Source organism: Vanacampus margaritifer, chromosome 17, assembly GCF_051991255.1.
Source record: "Vanacampus margaritifer isolate UIUO_Vmar chromosome 17, RoL_Vmar_1.0, whole genome shotgun sequence".
NCBI classification, from domain to species: domain Eukaryota; kingdom Metazoa; phylum Chordata; class Actinopteri; order Syngnathiformes; family Syngnathidae; genus Vanacampus; species Vanacampus margaritifer.
The window spans coordinates 17,686,607-17,702,343 of record NC_135448.1 but is presented as its reverse complement, the minus strand read 5'-3'; the positions used below and the strand labels follow the sequence as shown (position 1 = coordinate 17,702,343).

Below are 15,737 nucleotides of genomic sequence, written 5' to 3'. Positions count from 1 at the left end.
AAAAAGTGTTTTTTGCTCGATATTCACATTTCCTTGAGAGAATGGCACACATCTTACAAATTCAAAACTACATAGCTTTGGCATGAAATCTTGACAGGCTGCTCTCTCTCTCTCTCTTACCTTCAAAAATGACTTTGACCTACCAGATTTCAGTCGACCATCTGTTAATATTGGAACTGTGAAAGCTTTATTGATATGTCGCTGTTTTTCCTCTTTAGTTTGGGTTGATTACTACTTGAACATTGCATTCACCACTGCAATTCTCTGGCTTTTTAGTGATTATATGTAAGGACTGATAGCGACTGGCAACTCACTTGGGAACCATATTTAGCTGCCTTAAAATGTTAACTGAAGCGGATAGGATATTTTGTATCTACTTGGTAACTGGAACCGGAAACGCATTTGTTAACTTAAGAGGGAACCACATTGCACCTTTTAACACTGCAGGCCCGGGCGAACTCATCATCTGCAACAAGTGTTAAGATGCCACACTTTTATACACCTGAGATGCTTTGGTGCTGCTGTTTTGGTTAGCAACTGATTTCAAACTGGCCCTGTAGTTGTGTGTGTGTGTGTGTGTGTGTAGGCCGTATTGCCAATGAAAAGTGATAATTACAGGTGACATCTTTAATACAGGGATGTGATTTTTCCGCTAATTCGTGGAATTCCGCTTTTTTTATCCGAAAAAAAAAATCAAATCAAAATTTTTTTTTATTTTTTTTAGTAGTTCATTGTGTATGCACATGACTCCGACAGATAACATCTTCTGCTATAACAAAGACATTTGTGGTATGCTCTAATATGAGTTACTTTTCATTTGGTCATGATACAATTATTTGTTCATGAAATTTGAACCCCTCAACATTATTTATGTGTTAACTTAGTAATCACATTAGTTAGATATGATGATATTCTCAGTGATAGTTTTTAAAAGCAAAGGCAGTCCAATGTTTTTGAATGTGACTGATTTTGAGTTGACTAAAACTGCCATTTTATATGGGATAGTTCAATATACATTGAAAATTTATGCTGTTGTTTTGTCTTATTTCTTTGTCATGTGAGTGCATTGAAAGTACTTAAAAACACAGAAAACCCGTGAGCTCCGGGGGGCTTTGCCCCCCTTGTCCCCCCACCAGGGCGCTGCCCTGGACCTAGCTGGGTGCCAGCGGCCCCCAGACCCCCGGCTAAATTTTAAATTTAATTAATTTTAAAGGTATAATATGTTGTACTTGCACAATTCAAACACAATCACAGATTTTTATCTTCATTGTTCTGAAAACTTTACAGATTTGTTTTCATAATTCATAGGTTGCAAGTTACCGCGCTCCTTCCATCCTGAACATCTCTTAAAAATTCCTGGGAACAGCTGGCCGTACATCTAGCCCAAGAAGATGCCTTTGCTCGGTGCGCAAGGCTGCGACCCGCCTCTGCCCACCCCCGGCCGGGTCCCTCCTTCGTTTCTCATCCGAGTCACTGTGCGGTCAATGGGAGCTCCCGAGGTTGATGCTTTGGGATGCCAGACTGATTACTTAATTGAAAACATGGCCTCTTTGCTTGTTTTTTCGCGGTCTCCTGTTTACGCTAACTGTCATTTATGGGCCTGTTCTGAGCAAAGCTTTGCGCGCCACTAACCGTTCACCTTCGCCTGAAAAGTTGTTTCTAACCCCAAGTAATCGAGTGTCAAAATGTTATTGGTTGCATTGATGGATTTTCTGGTTTTTGCTCGCTGTTCTGTGTTTGTTGTAGGGTGTGTAGTTTTCTTAAATAATACTTCATATGGATCGTGACACATAATCGTATCAATAATAACAGTCAAAATTGAACAACATACTTCACTTTTGATAATTGTCATAAGAATAAATGTATTTGGTTTTGGCACTGTTTGGTCCAAGATATCTGATGATTTGAGCCCTTTTTTTTCCTTTTCTTTTTTTTACTACTGTCAAGAGGTAATTTATCTTTCTATAGGACTGTTACATTTTGGTGTGGGTGTGTATTAATGTATAGATTCAAGTTTAGAGAGGAATATTTTTGGACAGGTTACTTACTTCATTTCTCTATGATTAACACACCTAAATTATGATGACAAAATTCTGACCGCGTGGCTGGTTATCCACCGGAATCAATTCCAGTCTTTGGTTCTGGGAAGATGGTACTGATCATTATCTATTTTTTCAAGGTAAAAGGCTAGTAAATTCTGGTTGATTGACATCATCAGAAGTCATTTAGATTTGGTTGCTATGGTCACTGTAGGTCATTTGTCTGTTTAAAGTATGTTCAAGTCAAAGATATCTGATTTCAGACCCTGTTAGCACTGGTATAGCTGTTTGGATCACGCAGAATTACACTGATTTCCACGGAACTGTAGGGGCATTTGGATCTCTGTAACGAGAAGGTTTTGGAGGACTGTTGTGTGTTTGGAATTGTCTAAAAAGAGCTTAGAGGTGATTCATCTATCCCTAAGAGAATCCTTTCAAAAAAATGTATGCGGCTCTGAATAGAACTTTGGATTCATATTCTTAGTTTCTCTGTGAATAACACACGGATTGTATAGTAAATACATTTTATCTCCGAAAGTTCAAGATGGCGGTTTGAACGTTGGCCGGGCTCTGTGCTTGCCTGGAATCCGTTCGGGTCTTTGGTTCTGGGAAGATGATCACCATCTATTTATTATAATGATAGTAAATTGTGGCCAAGTGACATCATCAGCCGTCAGCGTGATTCTCGTGTTGCCATGGCCCTGCGTTAATAAGCCATTTCTCGTTCTCAAGTTTCACAAGGTAGAGAAAGTGTCCTGGAAAAGACGTCTCAAGCTTCACTTCCCACAAGCGGAAGCGTGTGCTCCTCTCACCGTGACTGTGGATAACATCATCAGTGTGATGTAAGCCGCCAGGCCCGCCGTGCGCACACGTCCACGTGCTTTGCCCTTTGGAAACAACAATCGCAGCCATAAAATTGACTCCTGTGGTCTCGGGATAGGATATCCTGTCCCCTCTTTTGTGTGACATGTGATGCGCGCCGCCTTCCGAGGGCCGGCCCTCCGCGGCGTGTGTTTGGGCTGCTGCCTTGCGTGCTGAGGGGCTTTAACGTGGAACAATGGTGTGTGCGCCGTGGCGGATTAAATTAGCAGCAGTTGTTTATCGTCTCCCCGTTGCCGCTTCGACCCATCTGCTCCAGAGGGCCCCCCCCCCCCCTCCCTCCGTAGCCCTTTACAAATCCCTCCCCACACCACACAGACACTTTTGAATTGTTGCAATATCCACCAGCAGGCTTGTCGTGACACAGTACATCAGCCCAACCTCTTCTGCCAAGAGTAATCGGGCTTTCCTCTATGCAGATTAGCCATGTGCTAATTGTCGTTATTTATTTATTTGATTATGGGAGACAAAAAGGGAGGGAGAAGTCACCGCTAGAATTTGATGAGATGACTGCGCAACAAATAGAAAATGCTGTCTGCAGGTTTAGTTGCCATCCAGTTTTCATGCCGGGGAGCTGTGGTGGATTTCTATCGGTTCATTACTAAAATGCCCGCTCTCATAGTGTTTATTGAGCTGCCACTTTGTGTTGTTGAGATATCACTGGATAGGATTATTTAATATATAAGTGGACATTAATCAAATCAAAACTAATTTAAAACAAATTTACCAGAATATTTATAATGGCAATAGAATAGCATAGCAATCGCAAATTGCAGCATGTTGTATTTAAAATACATAGTCCACTTTTTACACATGAGAAATTGCAAATGACAGTAATCAAAATGAATTGGAGAAAATGTGTCTTATGAACTAGTGAAATTTATTGACTGTATTATTATGCTGTGCTGCTCGCACGCTAAATCGAAGCTGCATCCATGAAGCAACGGGTCTACACCTGTAGGTAAGTCGCTATGATTTGCAGGCAAGCTGGGAATTTGGCATATTTTATCTTGTTAGCTGCCATTGCTATAACACCCTTCTCAGAATACAAGGCAGAGCTGTTTACACTTGCACGCCAAATATGGTAGCATCCACAATCACAAAATATAAAATTGTAATACAGACGCTCCCCACCTTACGAACGAGTTACGTTCCGGACGATCGTTCGTAAGGTGAATTTGTTCGTAAGTTGCTTCAGTGCTATATTTTGTATTATAATTTATGTTTAAAGCCTCTATAAGTATATTGAAGGTTTATATAAGTATGTTTAAGGCTTGTACAAGTAACCTGCATTGGTTTGTACTGAAAAAAACTTAATAAAATGGAGAGAATACGTACAGTACTGTACTGGTACTACGTATGTTAGAGAGAGAGAGACACACACAGTATGTACATGTACGTAATAAGATAAATAAAATGAAGTTTAACTTACTTTTGGAAGATGTACTCGATGCTTAAGGAGATGATGGAGGAGGAGGAAGAGGAGGATTTTACATCATGAGAGATTCTTCGTCGTCGCTAGAATCGGCTTCAAAAGTTATTTCCTGCTTCATGGGGACCGGCGTTTTCTTCCTCCTCCTCCTCCTCGCCACGTTGCTCAGCCTCCAATGAGCTCTCACAGCGCCGATCGTCGGCATTAGCGGCGGAAAGAAGCACTACGCGCAATACAAAATCTAACTTACAGCATTTCTTTCCGAACATTTTTCGACATACTGTACGCGCAGAAATGTTCGTATGTACCGTTGTTCGCAACTCGAATGTTCGTAAGTAGGGGAGCGTCTGCACTGTTTAGAATGTCAGCCCGTTTCATCCGTAATTACCTGAAACATCATTATGTAAAAGTCGCTAAGCAAGAGATAAATATCGCTTCTGTCATGGGTGATGCCCTTCACACACAAACAAAAAAAAAGCACACATTGATTCATGTGCGTGAAGTGCAAATAAATGACAGCCTTAGTTCAAGCTCTCTGTGATCTTGCAAGCGTATTTTAATGCTGTGTCAATGACTTAAGTAACATGAACAAGAAGAAAAAGAATTGCTAATAAACAGATCAATGACGGCCCGAGTAGTGAACTGGTCGCTGTAATCTACCGGCCTGAAAATGATTCAATGTGTAAACTAGGGAGAAGAACTTGTCTTTATATATTACGATGAATGGCGCCCGTAGGATTTCAGTGCCCCATGAACAGTCAGTCAAGCAATTCTGACAGCCTTATATAGATGAAACTAAGAGGTGCGCGTACGTCCGCCCAAGGCCGAACAATGCTGATTTGAATAAGCATCAAATTTGTCGCCTCAGTTTTCTTTCCAGACTGCTTGCAATTGGTGTTTTCTAACACTGGGCTGCTGGGGTGTGCAGTGGAATATTGTGGAATTGTGTCCACACAAGCACACGCATGCAGGTTTGGAGTAGCCGTTCACCGAGTCATAAGAGAGAGTTGAGTGGCGGTTCGGTGTTAGCAATGACTCTCCATTTGGCTTGGGAAGCTGGAAACGCTGATTATAGTTGAGCTGTACTTTCCAGCTCTCGCGTTGTGCTGAGCTGTCAAGCTTCTTAAAAGGAAGTGGCCATCCCATTCCATTCCATCTCACCGTAGTGCATCAGTCACCACCTGCCATCTTCAGCCCAATGTGTTGTCCGTCAAGGCCTCATGTCACATCAGGGTAGTGGTGGTGGGGGGGGGGGGGTATGTGTACTTCCTTGCAGACCGGGGTTAAAAGTGCATTAGAGGTCACAGGAGTGTGTCTACCGAGGCTTGTTACCTCATCCCCCCACGGTGCAGTTGGTAATGACCCAAAGGAGAGTAGTAACACCCCCCTCATCCCCTCCACGCAACACATATCCACGCTCCTGAACCTGGAGGAGCTCAGGGGAGCGTGGCCTGGGGGGGAGGCGAGCCAGAAAACCCGAAGTGGAATTGGTTATCTTGGATAATGTTGCTTGACCACTCTGGCGGCCTGTTGATTTTTTTTCCACGCCTACGCACCTTCCAGCGCACGCATTCATTCGGACCGCCTCCTACCGTGGCGATCCCCCTCCAGACCCCCCCCCCCCCCCCCCCCCCCCCTCCGGCTGCAGCACTGTCATTCATAGAATGCCAAAGCCTGCTGCTTTATTAAAGACCAGGAAGCGCAAGGCCTGGCCCAGGTTCAAACAGCAGTGCAGCTGGGACCTGTTACATTTTCGGCAGACTGCCCTTTCTGTCTGACGGGCTATAAATAGCCCTGGTGGTTGTCTCCCTTAACCAAGGAAAAGAGGTTTTGGGAGGGAGAGAGGAAAAACACACACACAGATTAATAACCGTGGGAAGCAATGAAAGCTTTGTGTCTGCTGCCCGGGGTCAGCGGGGCAGGAGGTGTTGCTTCTTCAAAGCCGCCATTGTGGCTCGTACGTTTCTGGTTCGGTCACGGAGGCGGCGTCCCTGTTGTGACTTTCTGACCACAAATCAAGAAAATGGCTACTTTCAGGAGATCTCGGCGGAATTCCAGGTTTTAATTATTTACGTTTGCGTCACGTGGAGGGATTCCCTCGACATCATCTGTTTTTATGACCTTGGGCCCAGCTGCTGACAGCCGGCACTACTTCTACATTACACTACAACCCCTCCCTCCTTCCTTCCCGGAGAGGCTTTGGACCATGTGGATCTTCCAGGGTCCAGACACCATCCTGACGTGTCTCCAGCTGAGCGGGCGGGCCCACGTCCAGCCACCACAGACACTCGCGCTTCCTCACGCATAACTCTACGCGACTCCTCCCCGACGTTTTTCGCCTGTAACAGAATCCACCCACTGGCACAATGAGCCTGGGCAGGAAAAGGCTCCTGGCAGTTATAGTAGGCCCCGTTCATTCATTCGTGGCCAATTTTTTCCTTTTCTAGTTGGAGAGTAAATCCACTTTTTGTCCTCCCTCTGCGCCTTGAGAGGATATTTGCAAATGCTTTTTCAATTGCGTCGAAATGTCTTGACAAGTCCATCCATCCATTTCCCATAGAGCCCTTGTCCTTATTAGTGTCATGGGTAAACGGGAGCTTATCCCGGACTATGGGTGAGCGGCAGGACACACCCTGGACTGGTCGCCAGCCAATCACAGGGGACATACATACACCATAGACAACCATTCACTCTCACATTCCAACCTATGGACAATTTAGAGTATTCAGACTTACTAACCACTAGTCTACTGTGCTTCTGTTTTGACAAGTCAAGACGTTGAAACCTTTAAAAAAAAATTTTTTAAAATCTTCTCATGTTTAAAGGATCTTTGTGCGGTTTGTCCCTTTTTTACTCGTGACTGCCACCTCTGGCCCAAAGCGTAACTGCAGCATCTGTGTTAGGTTCGTTCATGGTGCGTGTGCGAGTACGTGCACGATCTTAAAGCGACAGCCACATTTGACAAACTAAAGACATGACTTCAAATGAGGTGAGAAAAACTCCGCCCCTCCCCAAAGAAACTGTGGAGTGTGCAGGGTCCGCAGTCCTTACACTCTACTATAAAGGGAAGATAGGTGCAGTCAGAGTAAAACAGTCCGAGCTCTTCGTACTCATCTGGGCATTGATGGAGCATACATGATGTCGAAAAGGCTTTAACGTTACCTTTTTAACCGGCACAATGCACCTTTAAACTCATTTATTCATTGTGTTTCTTCCTGTGTGTCCTCTAGCCTGCAAGCCCCATGGACCAGCTAGGGAAGATGCGTGGCCAACCATACGGAGGACCCAACCCTTATTCCCAGCAACAACAACAGCAGCAGCAGCAACAGCAGCAGCAGCAGCAGCAAGGACCTCCCACAGGACCTGGACCCCAGCAAACAAGCTCCTATCCAGCGCAGGGCTATGGACCTCCGGGCCCCCAAAGATATCCGATGGGGATGCAAGGTCGAACACCAGGCTCAATGGGCGGCATGCAGTATGGACAGCAGGTCAGTACTTATCGATTGGCTGCTCTTCCGTAGCTGGGTATTGGCTTTAAAAAGCCGAAATGACCACAAGACGATGCTGCGCTGTCTCCATCCAAAGCAAAATCTGAAGTTACGAAATACTCTATACTTAGTGAAGAATGTTTCTTGCAACACAGAGATGCAAACCAATTTTTTTTCCCCGGAATGCCCAGGAGCCAGAAATTGGTGACAAACACACAGATAAAGACGGCGGCATTGTTATTCTGAAATCAGAGAGAATTTACACATCATGGGCATTCCAGGAAATCGGTAGGTTTGGCGTCTCTGGAAAGCAGAGTTGCTCGCTGCATCAGCAGAAAGACACACCATGAGAAGCCATTAGGAAAAGTGAGAGAGGCAAGTTTTTACCAGGAGCCTTAATGGCTCCAACAGCTGCCCCTCAATATTTCACTTTGGTTTATTTTTATGTTCAAAGGAAAAGCTGGGGAAATCCATGTTTTTTTTTTTGTGTGTGCGGCTTGCTTTCTTGTCATACAATTGAAAGCAAGTTTGTGCCGAACATGACCTGTAATGAACTCTCCCAGCAAGGCAGTGAAATGCATTCATGAATCCTGCAGAGTCAAAACCTTTTTTTTTTTTTTTCCCCTCCATTCCACTTCGTGGTTTGTATGCCTATTGTGTGTAATGATTGTCGTACTCGCCTGCCTGGTGTCTGACTGTAGACTCCACAAGTGCCCTCCAGACATAAAAAAAAAAAAAAAAAAAGTCTCTTTATGCCCTTTTGTGTTCGAGGCATGTACAGTACTTGATGGCGTTTTAATGTGTGTCAGGTTTTGATCAACTTTGTTTAGCATTCATTTGAGAACCTCTCCAAAGCATCACATGCTTGTCTTCTTCTTTCTTTTTTTTTTAAATTTGCGGTTTCTCACAAGGTCAACTCTTCTTTTGACACTGGCTCCATCACATTCAATTGAAGTTGTGCACAAGGAAAGCTTTGTATTGAATTTCAAGCGGATGATGTTAAAAACGTAGTTTTTTTTTTTTCGTCACTGTAATTTTGAAGCGCCTTGTTGGAGATTTGCACGTACTTTTGACTCAGCAATGAGGAGTACATCTTTTTTAACAACCAGGTTGAGAAATCTCTTCACCTTGATTTGCAACAGGAAGAACAAAATCAAGGTGGTTACTTTTTCTATTGGGGCATTTGATTTTAACTTTAAGAAAAGTCCTGTCTGGTAGTGAATACAGTGATACTGCCGTAACATTCCACCTGCAAAAAGGGTTGCACAGACAATTCTGCTGTGTCGTGTAATCTTTAGCCCCTTTTACACGGCCTGTAAAAACTGGCATTTTACTACCTTTTTTTCCTGTTACTGTATAAATGGCATTGACGTGGAATGGGGCGGGTACCAAGTCCACCTCTCAAACTTTTATCATCATATGTCTCAGGGGTGTGACATGGCCTGTGTGTAAGGTAGCGGTTGAACAACTAGATTTTTTTTTTTTATATATAAATTGCTATTTTTTCAGTGATCGGTTTCACGTAAATACATATTTCGACAGACCGGCACAGAAACGAAAGTCCTGTCTAAGTTGACCAATTAAGATACCAAAAAGACGTGATTAGAGATTAGTTGACTTTGAACGTCAATGCAGAGTAGTCAACTAATCGGTTCAACCTCTAATTTGTAACATTAAAAAAAAGGTTGGCTCTACATTTCATGAGGATCTTTTTGTGAAAGAGCTTTTTAACCTTGACTGTTTTGCCTAGAAGATGAATTGCAACTGTTTCACCTTCCTCCCACTATAGATGACAGCCTATGGACAACAGGGGCCAGGAGGCTATGGGCAGCAGGGTCAGGGGTACTACGGTCAACACGGTGGCCCTCCTCACCCGGGCCAGCAGCAGGCACCTTACCCCAGCCAACCCCAGAGTAGCTCTGGAGCTCCCTTCCCCCAGCAGGGGCACCCTTCACAACCGCCTGGCCAACACGGGCAACCCGGGCCCCCTTACTCCCAATCCCAAGGTCCCCACGGCCCTCCGGCCGGCCAGTCGCCCTACGTATCGCCCCAGCAGCAGCCGAGCCAACAGCAGCAGCAGCAGCAGCAAGGTCCTGGTCCTCAGAACCAGCAAGGCTCTCAAGGCCAGCCTGTCTACCCTCAAGCTTCTGCACCAGGCCAGCCGACACCGCAGCAGCAAACGCCACCGCAGCAGCAGCAGCAGCAAGCCGCCCCGCCGCAACCGCCAACACAACAACAACAACCACCGCAGCAGCAACCAGGAAGTCAACCTCCTCAATCCCAACAACCTCCAAGTCATGGCCAACAAAGTCAAGCATCACCATACTCTCAGACACCACCACTGCCGCAGCAGCAGCCACCACTACAGCAGCAGCAGTCGCCATATCAGAGGTTCCCACCACCTCCGCAGGTATCGGCACGGCTGCGTCGATAGCACCACTCCCGTTCACACACCCATCTGTTACGACAGATTCTTGAATTATTTATCTATGGAGGGGGATATATTCCAGACCCACCTGTTATTAGTGAAAATCCATGATTATAGAGGCCATTTAAAAAACAAAAACAAAAATTGTTATGTATAACCCCACCCTGAAACTTTAAACGCATTTAAATTGACTACAACTGATAAGCGGGTCAGAGAACGGATGGAAGAATTGTAAACCTTCAAACAGCAGCGGCACATAGAAAGACAGTATACATTACGCAACATCACTCACAGGCATATTTTGTATTTCCACTCCTAAATTCGGACTTTCTTGGAAAAAACTGTTGGATATCTACACATGTAAATATTTTAAGAAATACTTGCCTGATGTGAATTTTTTGTGTTCATGGACCAGGAACTGTCCCAAGATTCCTTTAGCTCCCAGTCCAGCGCGCCTCCTTCCAACCAGCCCATGCCTTCCAACAAAAGCAGTCAAGAAGACAGCATGCAAGGCCGGCCATCCAGTTTGCCGGTGAGTCCTTTCTGTGATGTATGAAGAGTGATATTTTTCACCCCCCCCCCCAAAAAAAAATGATTGCTGCTCTGAAAACGATTTAAGGTCAACAATCTTCACTATTTACAATGAAAGCGTTTGCCGGCGGTCTGAGGATCATAACTTACTAAATAATGTTGACTGACAACAGAGCAGATCTCAAGGTAAAATGGACTTCAGAAATTGAAGCCAAACTTGAGTCTTACAAGAGATCAACTTCTTTGTACATTTTTGTCGGTGTAGATCCCCATGTGACACATTAGCGTCTCATTACTATCAGTCCAGGTACTACGTAAGATCTCATTTGAGTGACAAGACTCTTCATTGTCGGCGGACACATTAAGTGTTGGCGCAGCGCCACACTTGACAAAGCGCCACGTTATAGTTTTGTTTTTTTTTATTAATCGCGTCGGCTGTGTTTATAGGCCACTCTCTGCAGCTAACCTCGTTCCCGGGCCTGGGGAAAGGCGAGTGAGTAATGAGATCATTAATGAGAGACAATGAAAGTGAGAGAGAAAACGTCAGCGAGGCGACGAACGGACGAGATGGGGGTTGGGGGGGGGGGAGAAGATGCGGGATGGAGGGGTGAGTGAGTAAATGACTTCAAATGGTGCGAGCGATCCGTCGGCGTGGGAGCTGCCGGGAGCGAAGGAGGAATGATAAGGAAGGCTGTCTACGCCAATAAGGGATGCCCTCAGGATGTGTTACCCTCCTGTTTATTTTCTCTCTCCTTTATTTATTTATACATCTCTGCGGGCTCTAACCATTGGCTGAACCGGCCACGCTTGGGCTATTTTTACTTTTTCTCTTTTTCCCCCCCCTTTCTTCCCCCCCTCCCTCCGGCAGTCTTATTGGGGATTCCCTATCTGCGCTCGTTGATTGGCTGCGAGACATTAATCTGCTTGCCTCGGCGTGTTGGAGCACATGACTCTGTATACAGATTAGACCACATTCAAAGAGCCTGACAGCCTGTGTCAAAATCCAAGTGTTGAGATCATCAGGTGTGCCTTTAACTCTTTGACTGCCAGACGTTTTCAGAAAAGGGATGCCGTGGGTGCCAGCCGATTTTAAGCATTTTTGACTGATCTTTCAGGGTCCACAGAAAATTATGTGTTTGGACTATGGAACACACACATACTACCAAATGAAAGATTGGACTCTCATCTTTCATCAGAAAAAAAAGTTTGTTTCTACCTTATTCCGTTTTTCAGTAATCAACAATAGAAAATGGTTAGTTTCACCTCTGTTTTGGAAAAAAAAACGTCTTTTAACGTCTTTGGCACTCCTCCATAGAATTTTACTAAACATTATTTAACGTTTTTGGCAGTCAAAGAGTTAATGTTTGGAACAGAACTGTTGGGACAGCACAGTAGAAAGATAGCCAGATGCATCCTGCTTTTATCCTATTGTTTATAGTTTACTGTTCACATGATCATTTTGATTATGACTATCATATTATGAGGTTTTCATCCCTCATTTTCCATAGCGCATGTCCTCCATATGAGTCGGTGATCCGGAGTTTCGCCGAGCTGTTCCGGGTCCATCCAGGACTGATTGCCTAGTCAATCGCTGGGCACAAAAACAAAACACCCTCACACCTACGTACAATTATTAAGACTCCTGTTGGGCAGACGTGCGAACCAATGCACCACCGTGCTGCCACTAAGATCATCATAGAAGTACAAAAATGCTTTGGATTATTAATCTTATCACGTCTGTGCTGTTTTGGGATTTTTTTGGATTGGATTATTTTATTCCGTCCTCTCTCACTGTTCTGAACTCGTGGTTGGGTGTCAAGAGTTTTATTGATCGGCGTCTTGACGTAGCTCAACTTCCAACAGTTGACGTCACGTTGGTGCCTTTAAGTCGGCAAACTAACAGAGGGAATCAACGGCACCAAGTCATGCACTCAATTTTCAAGACGTGATTAAACAGTTCCACACAATCGACTGTGTTCTTAATGATGAATCAATTATGTACATCCATAATCTGTACTCTAATTACATCTGGATTAGAAAAAAAATCGAATCCCCACAGTGTCTCAGAGACTGTCATTTGGCTTTGTCAATGCCATGTCAATGTGAGCCAGGTGCCTGACTGTTCAGGTGTGGGTATGCACACCTGCAAAGTGCAGGGAGCGAGGCAGCTGTGGGGCAGAAGTTGGGAGATTGTGTGCATGCGTGTAGTACGGCAAAAGAAAAGCAAATCAGGCTGCAGCAGACAACCAACCAGCTGAGCAAGTTGAACCCGTTTCTGGTTTGTTTTCTGCCGCCGGCTCCATGACACACGCGGTTGACTGTTGAGCATTAACTGCCGAACTGCAGTCACAGCCAACCGAATTTTTAAATGAAGTTTACTTGACTTGGTCCTGCTCTACAAATGAAAGCCAAAGTTTATTTATTTTCTTACGACAGATGAGATCTAGTGGGTTTGAATGACATTTAGGATCAGCGTCATAGCTCCCGTTTCCAGGACTTTAAAAGTCTTGGAAATCTCTACAGCTACAACTTTGATTCCCCCTGGAAGTGACACTTCCTCTCCATGTCGACCTACGAACGAGAGCGGGACCCCCGCATCCCCCCCCCCCCCCTCTATTTAATCTCCCCGTTGTCCTCTCACAGGTCTTTTGTACGACCTTTCTCCACTGTTGGTGTAATCCCGCCAAGGACCGCCCACTGACTGTGCGACTCGTCTTTTTGATGTGTCTGAATGTGCTTGAGACTTTGGAGAGTAAGGTCACATGTTGGTCACACACTTTGAGTTTGTTTTACTTTGCCTCCCATCATCTCCCCCCACCGCACTCGTGTATTGGGTTCTCTCGCCTTTCACCAAAATAAGAGCCTAGCATGCGTCAGTGGCGGGCCAAGGATACGGCTGAGGATAGAAAAATTGCCAGCAGCGTTTTTTGAAACCTCAAAGCCGCGAATACTGGAAAATCACACTCAAGGTGGAAGTTTTTTAAAAAAAACTTCTTTTTTTTAATTAGAAATTATCATATTTCAGTTTTCCTCTAAATGTTAAAAACGGAAAATGTAAGTGCGTCAATTAAAAACATTAATGGTGGACCAAGGCACTGCAGCGTAGCAGCTGTATTAACGGCTGTACTGTTCAATGATGGTACATCTATTGTGAACGGTACAGATGTGTACAGATGTGTACAGAGTTTCCACAATGAACATATTAGGGTAGGGTCAGCAAATGTAATGCAGCTCAGCTTCTGGCTCGTGAGAAACAATCTCCTTTTGGCCGTGCATTTGAAATGAAGATACATTTTTGGTGTTGTACTTTAGTTTAAAAATATATTTTATATTAAGTTTAATTTTTTTTATGCATTTTGTTTAATTGCATAATTTAGTTTAGTGTTTTTTTTATTTTTATTTTATTTTAATATGAAATGTCATAAAATATTTTACCATTTAAACAAGATTAGCAGTTTTACATCGTATTCCTTTACTGTACAGAATGGGTACCAAACTGTGACCCGTTAAATTTGGGTGCGTACTGAACCGTGATTGTCGGTGTACAGTTGCCCTCGTACTCTGTGTCCAGTTACCATTAATTACCCAATTTGTCATTGTCATACACGCTGACAAACACCATTTAAGACTGTTTAATTCAGGTGCATTGGTCCTTGCTATTGCCAGCTCCTGGCCTGATATGTAAATTGGGTCCTTTAAAAAAAACAAAAAAATGGTGATTTTTTGACTTGTGAGGAACTTTTTTTCATGTAGCGCTAACCGTTATGAACCATCGTAACTGTATCCTAACCCGCTTGTTTCTTTTTCCAAATTTCTTATCTCGACTTGTTAGTTTTGCCTGCACTCTCCTCGTCTTTCACTGTGCCAGAATTCCCCTCCACCCTTGAGCAAAGATTTCACTCACATCCAGTGTATTATCAAAGCTCTGGGACCACCCGCATGAGGAAAAAAAAAGCAGCCCCTCTCACCAAATCATCTTTAATAAGGCAAGACTGCTGATTGTGGATCTTCCAGTCTGGCCCTGATCAAGGCCTGCTCTCCCCTCCCACAAAGCCTCCCGTTCCCTGCTCAGCCCAGCCCAGCTCGGCGCTCCTGCGGCAGCTAAGCTTGTTTTTGCGACATAGCTCTGGAGCAATCAGCCTGACAAGGCCGGCCCACTCCCCCCCCCCTCCCTCTTTCGCTCTCTCGCTCTCTCTCCGAGCCAGCCCAACCCCCTCCCTGCTTTCTTTTTCTTCTTCTTCCAATATTGCACTTTAGTATTTTTTGCTTCATTTCTCTCCCTTCTTTTCAGCTTTGTGTTTATGCCTCTCGTCCCGCTCTCTAAATTCTTGTTTTCTCCTTGCCTTGCCTGCCTCCGCCTCCCCCCCCCACTTCTCCTCCTCCTCCTCCTCTTTCTCGTTGGCTCCCTCCTTCAGTAAATCAGCTTTCATAACGCTGTGCAGCACAGCCTTGTTTTGCGAGGCTGGGACGCTGGCTTATTCAGAGTGCGGGGCCGGTTTCCTGTTGCTATTCTGGGGCCCTCGCTTCCTGTGTCGACTTGTATTATTCAGATTCCCGGGCGCCTCTCGCTCATTCGCTCCCTCCCTCCCCTACTCGTCCTCTCCTCTCATTCTATCCCCTCCTCTAATGTGTGATTTTTAATTAATGTACTCGAGAAAATTCAATGTGCTGACAAAGTGTGTTGTTTTGCTTTTTTACTCGCTCGGGTGAACTGGTTTGTTGGCGGTGAGCGAGTGCGCCGTGTTTGCGCTCTAGTGTGAGCTTGCACACAGAACAACCCCCCACCCCAATGCCTCCCTTCTTTGCTGCTCACTCTCACACACTCTCCCGCGCCCCTCCCCTCTGCCTCCATTTGTGCTAGGCTGAGCTAGTTTTGCAGCACAAAGACTGTGGCTGACTGCAGCACTGTCTGTCTGTCCCCTCGGCGTTCTACCGGCTCT

At 44.8% G+C, this 15,737-nt stretch overlaps 1 protein-coding gene across 1 annotated transcript in view; it reads left to right on the top strand.

Moving 5' to 3' along the window:
• Positions 1-15,737, top strand: part of arid1ab (AT-rich interactive domain 1Ab) — a 44,377-nt gene that overhangs the window by 11,751 nt on the left and 16,889 nt on the right. The window contains exons 2-4 of the mRNA XM_077547856.1: positions 7,581-7,838; positions 9,628-10,248; positions 10,682-10,798. Coding sequence (XP_077403982.1) covers positions 7,581-7,838; positions 9,628-10,248; positions 10,682-10,798 — 996 coding nt within the window. The remainder of the gene's footprint in view (positions 1-7,580; positions 7,839-9,627; positions 10,249-10,681; positions 10,799-15,737) is intronic.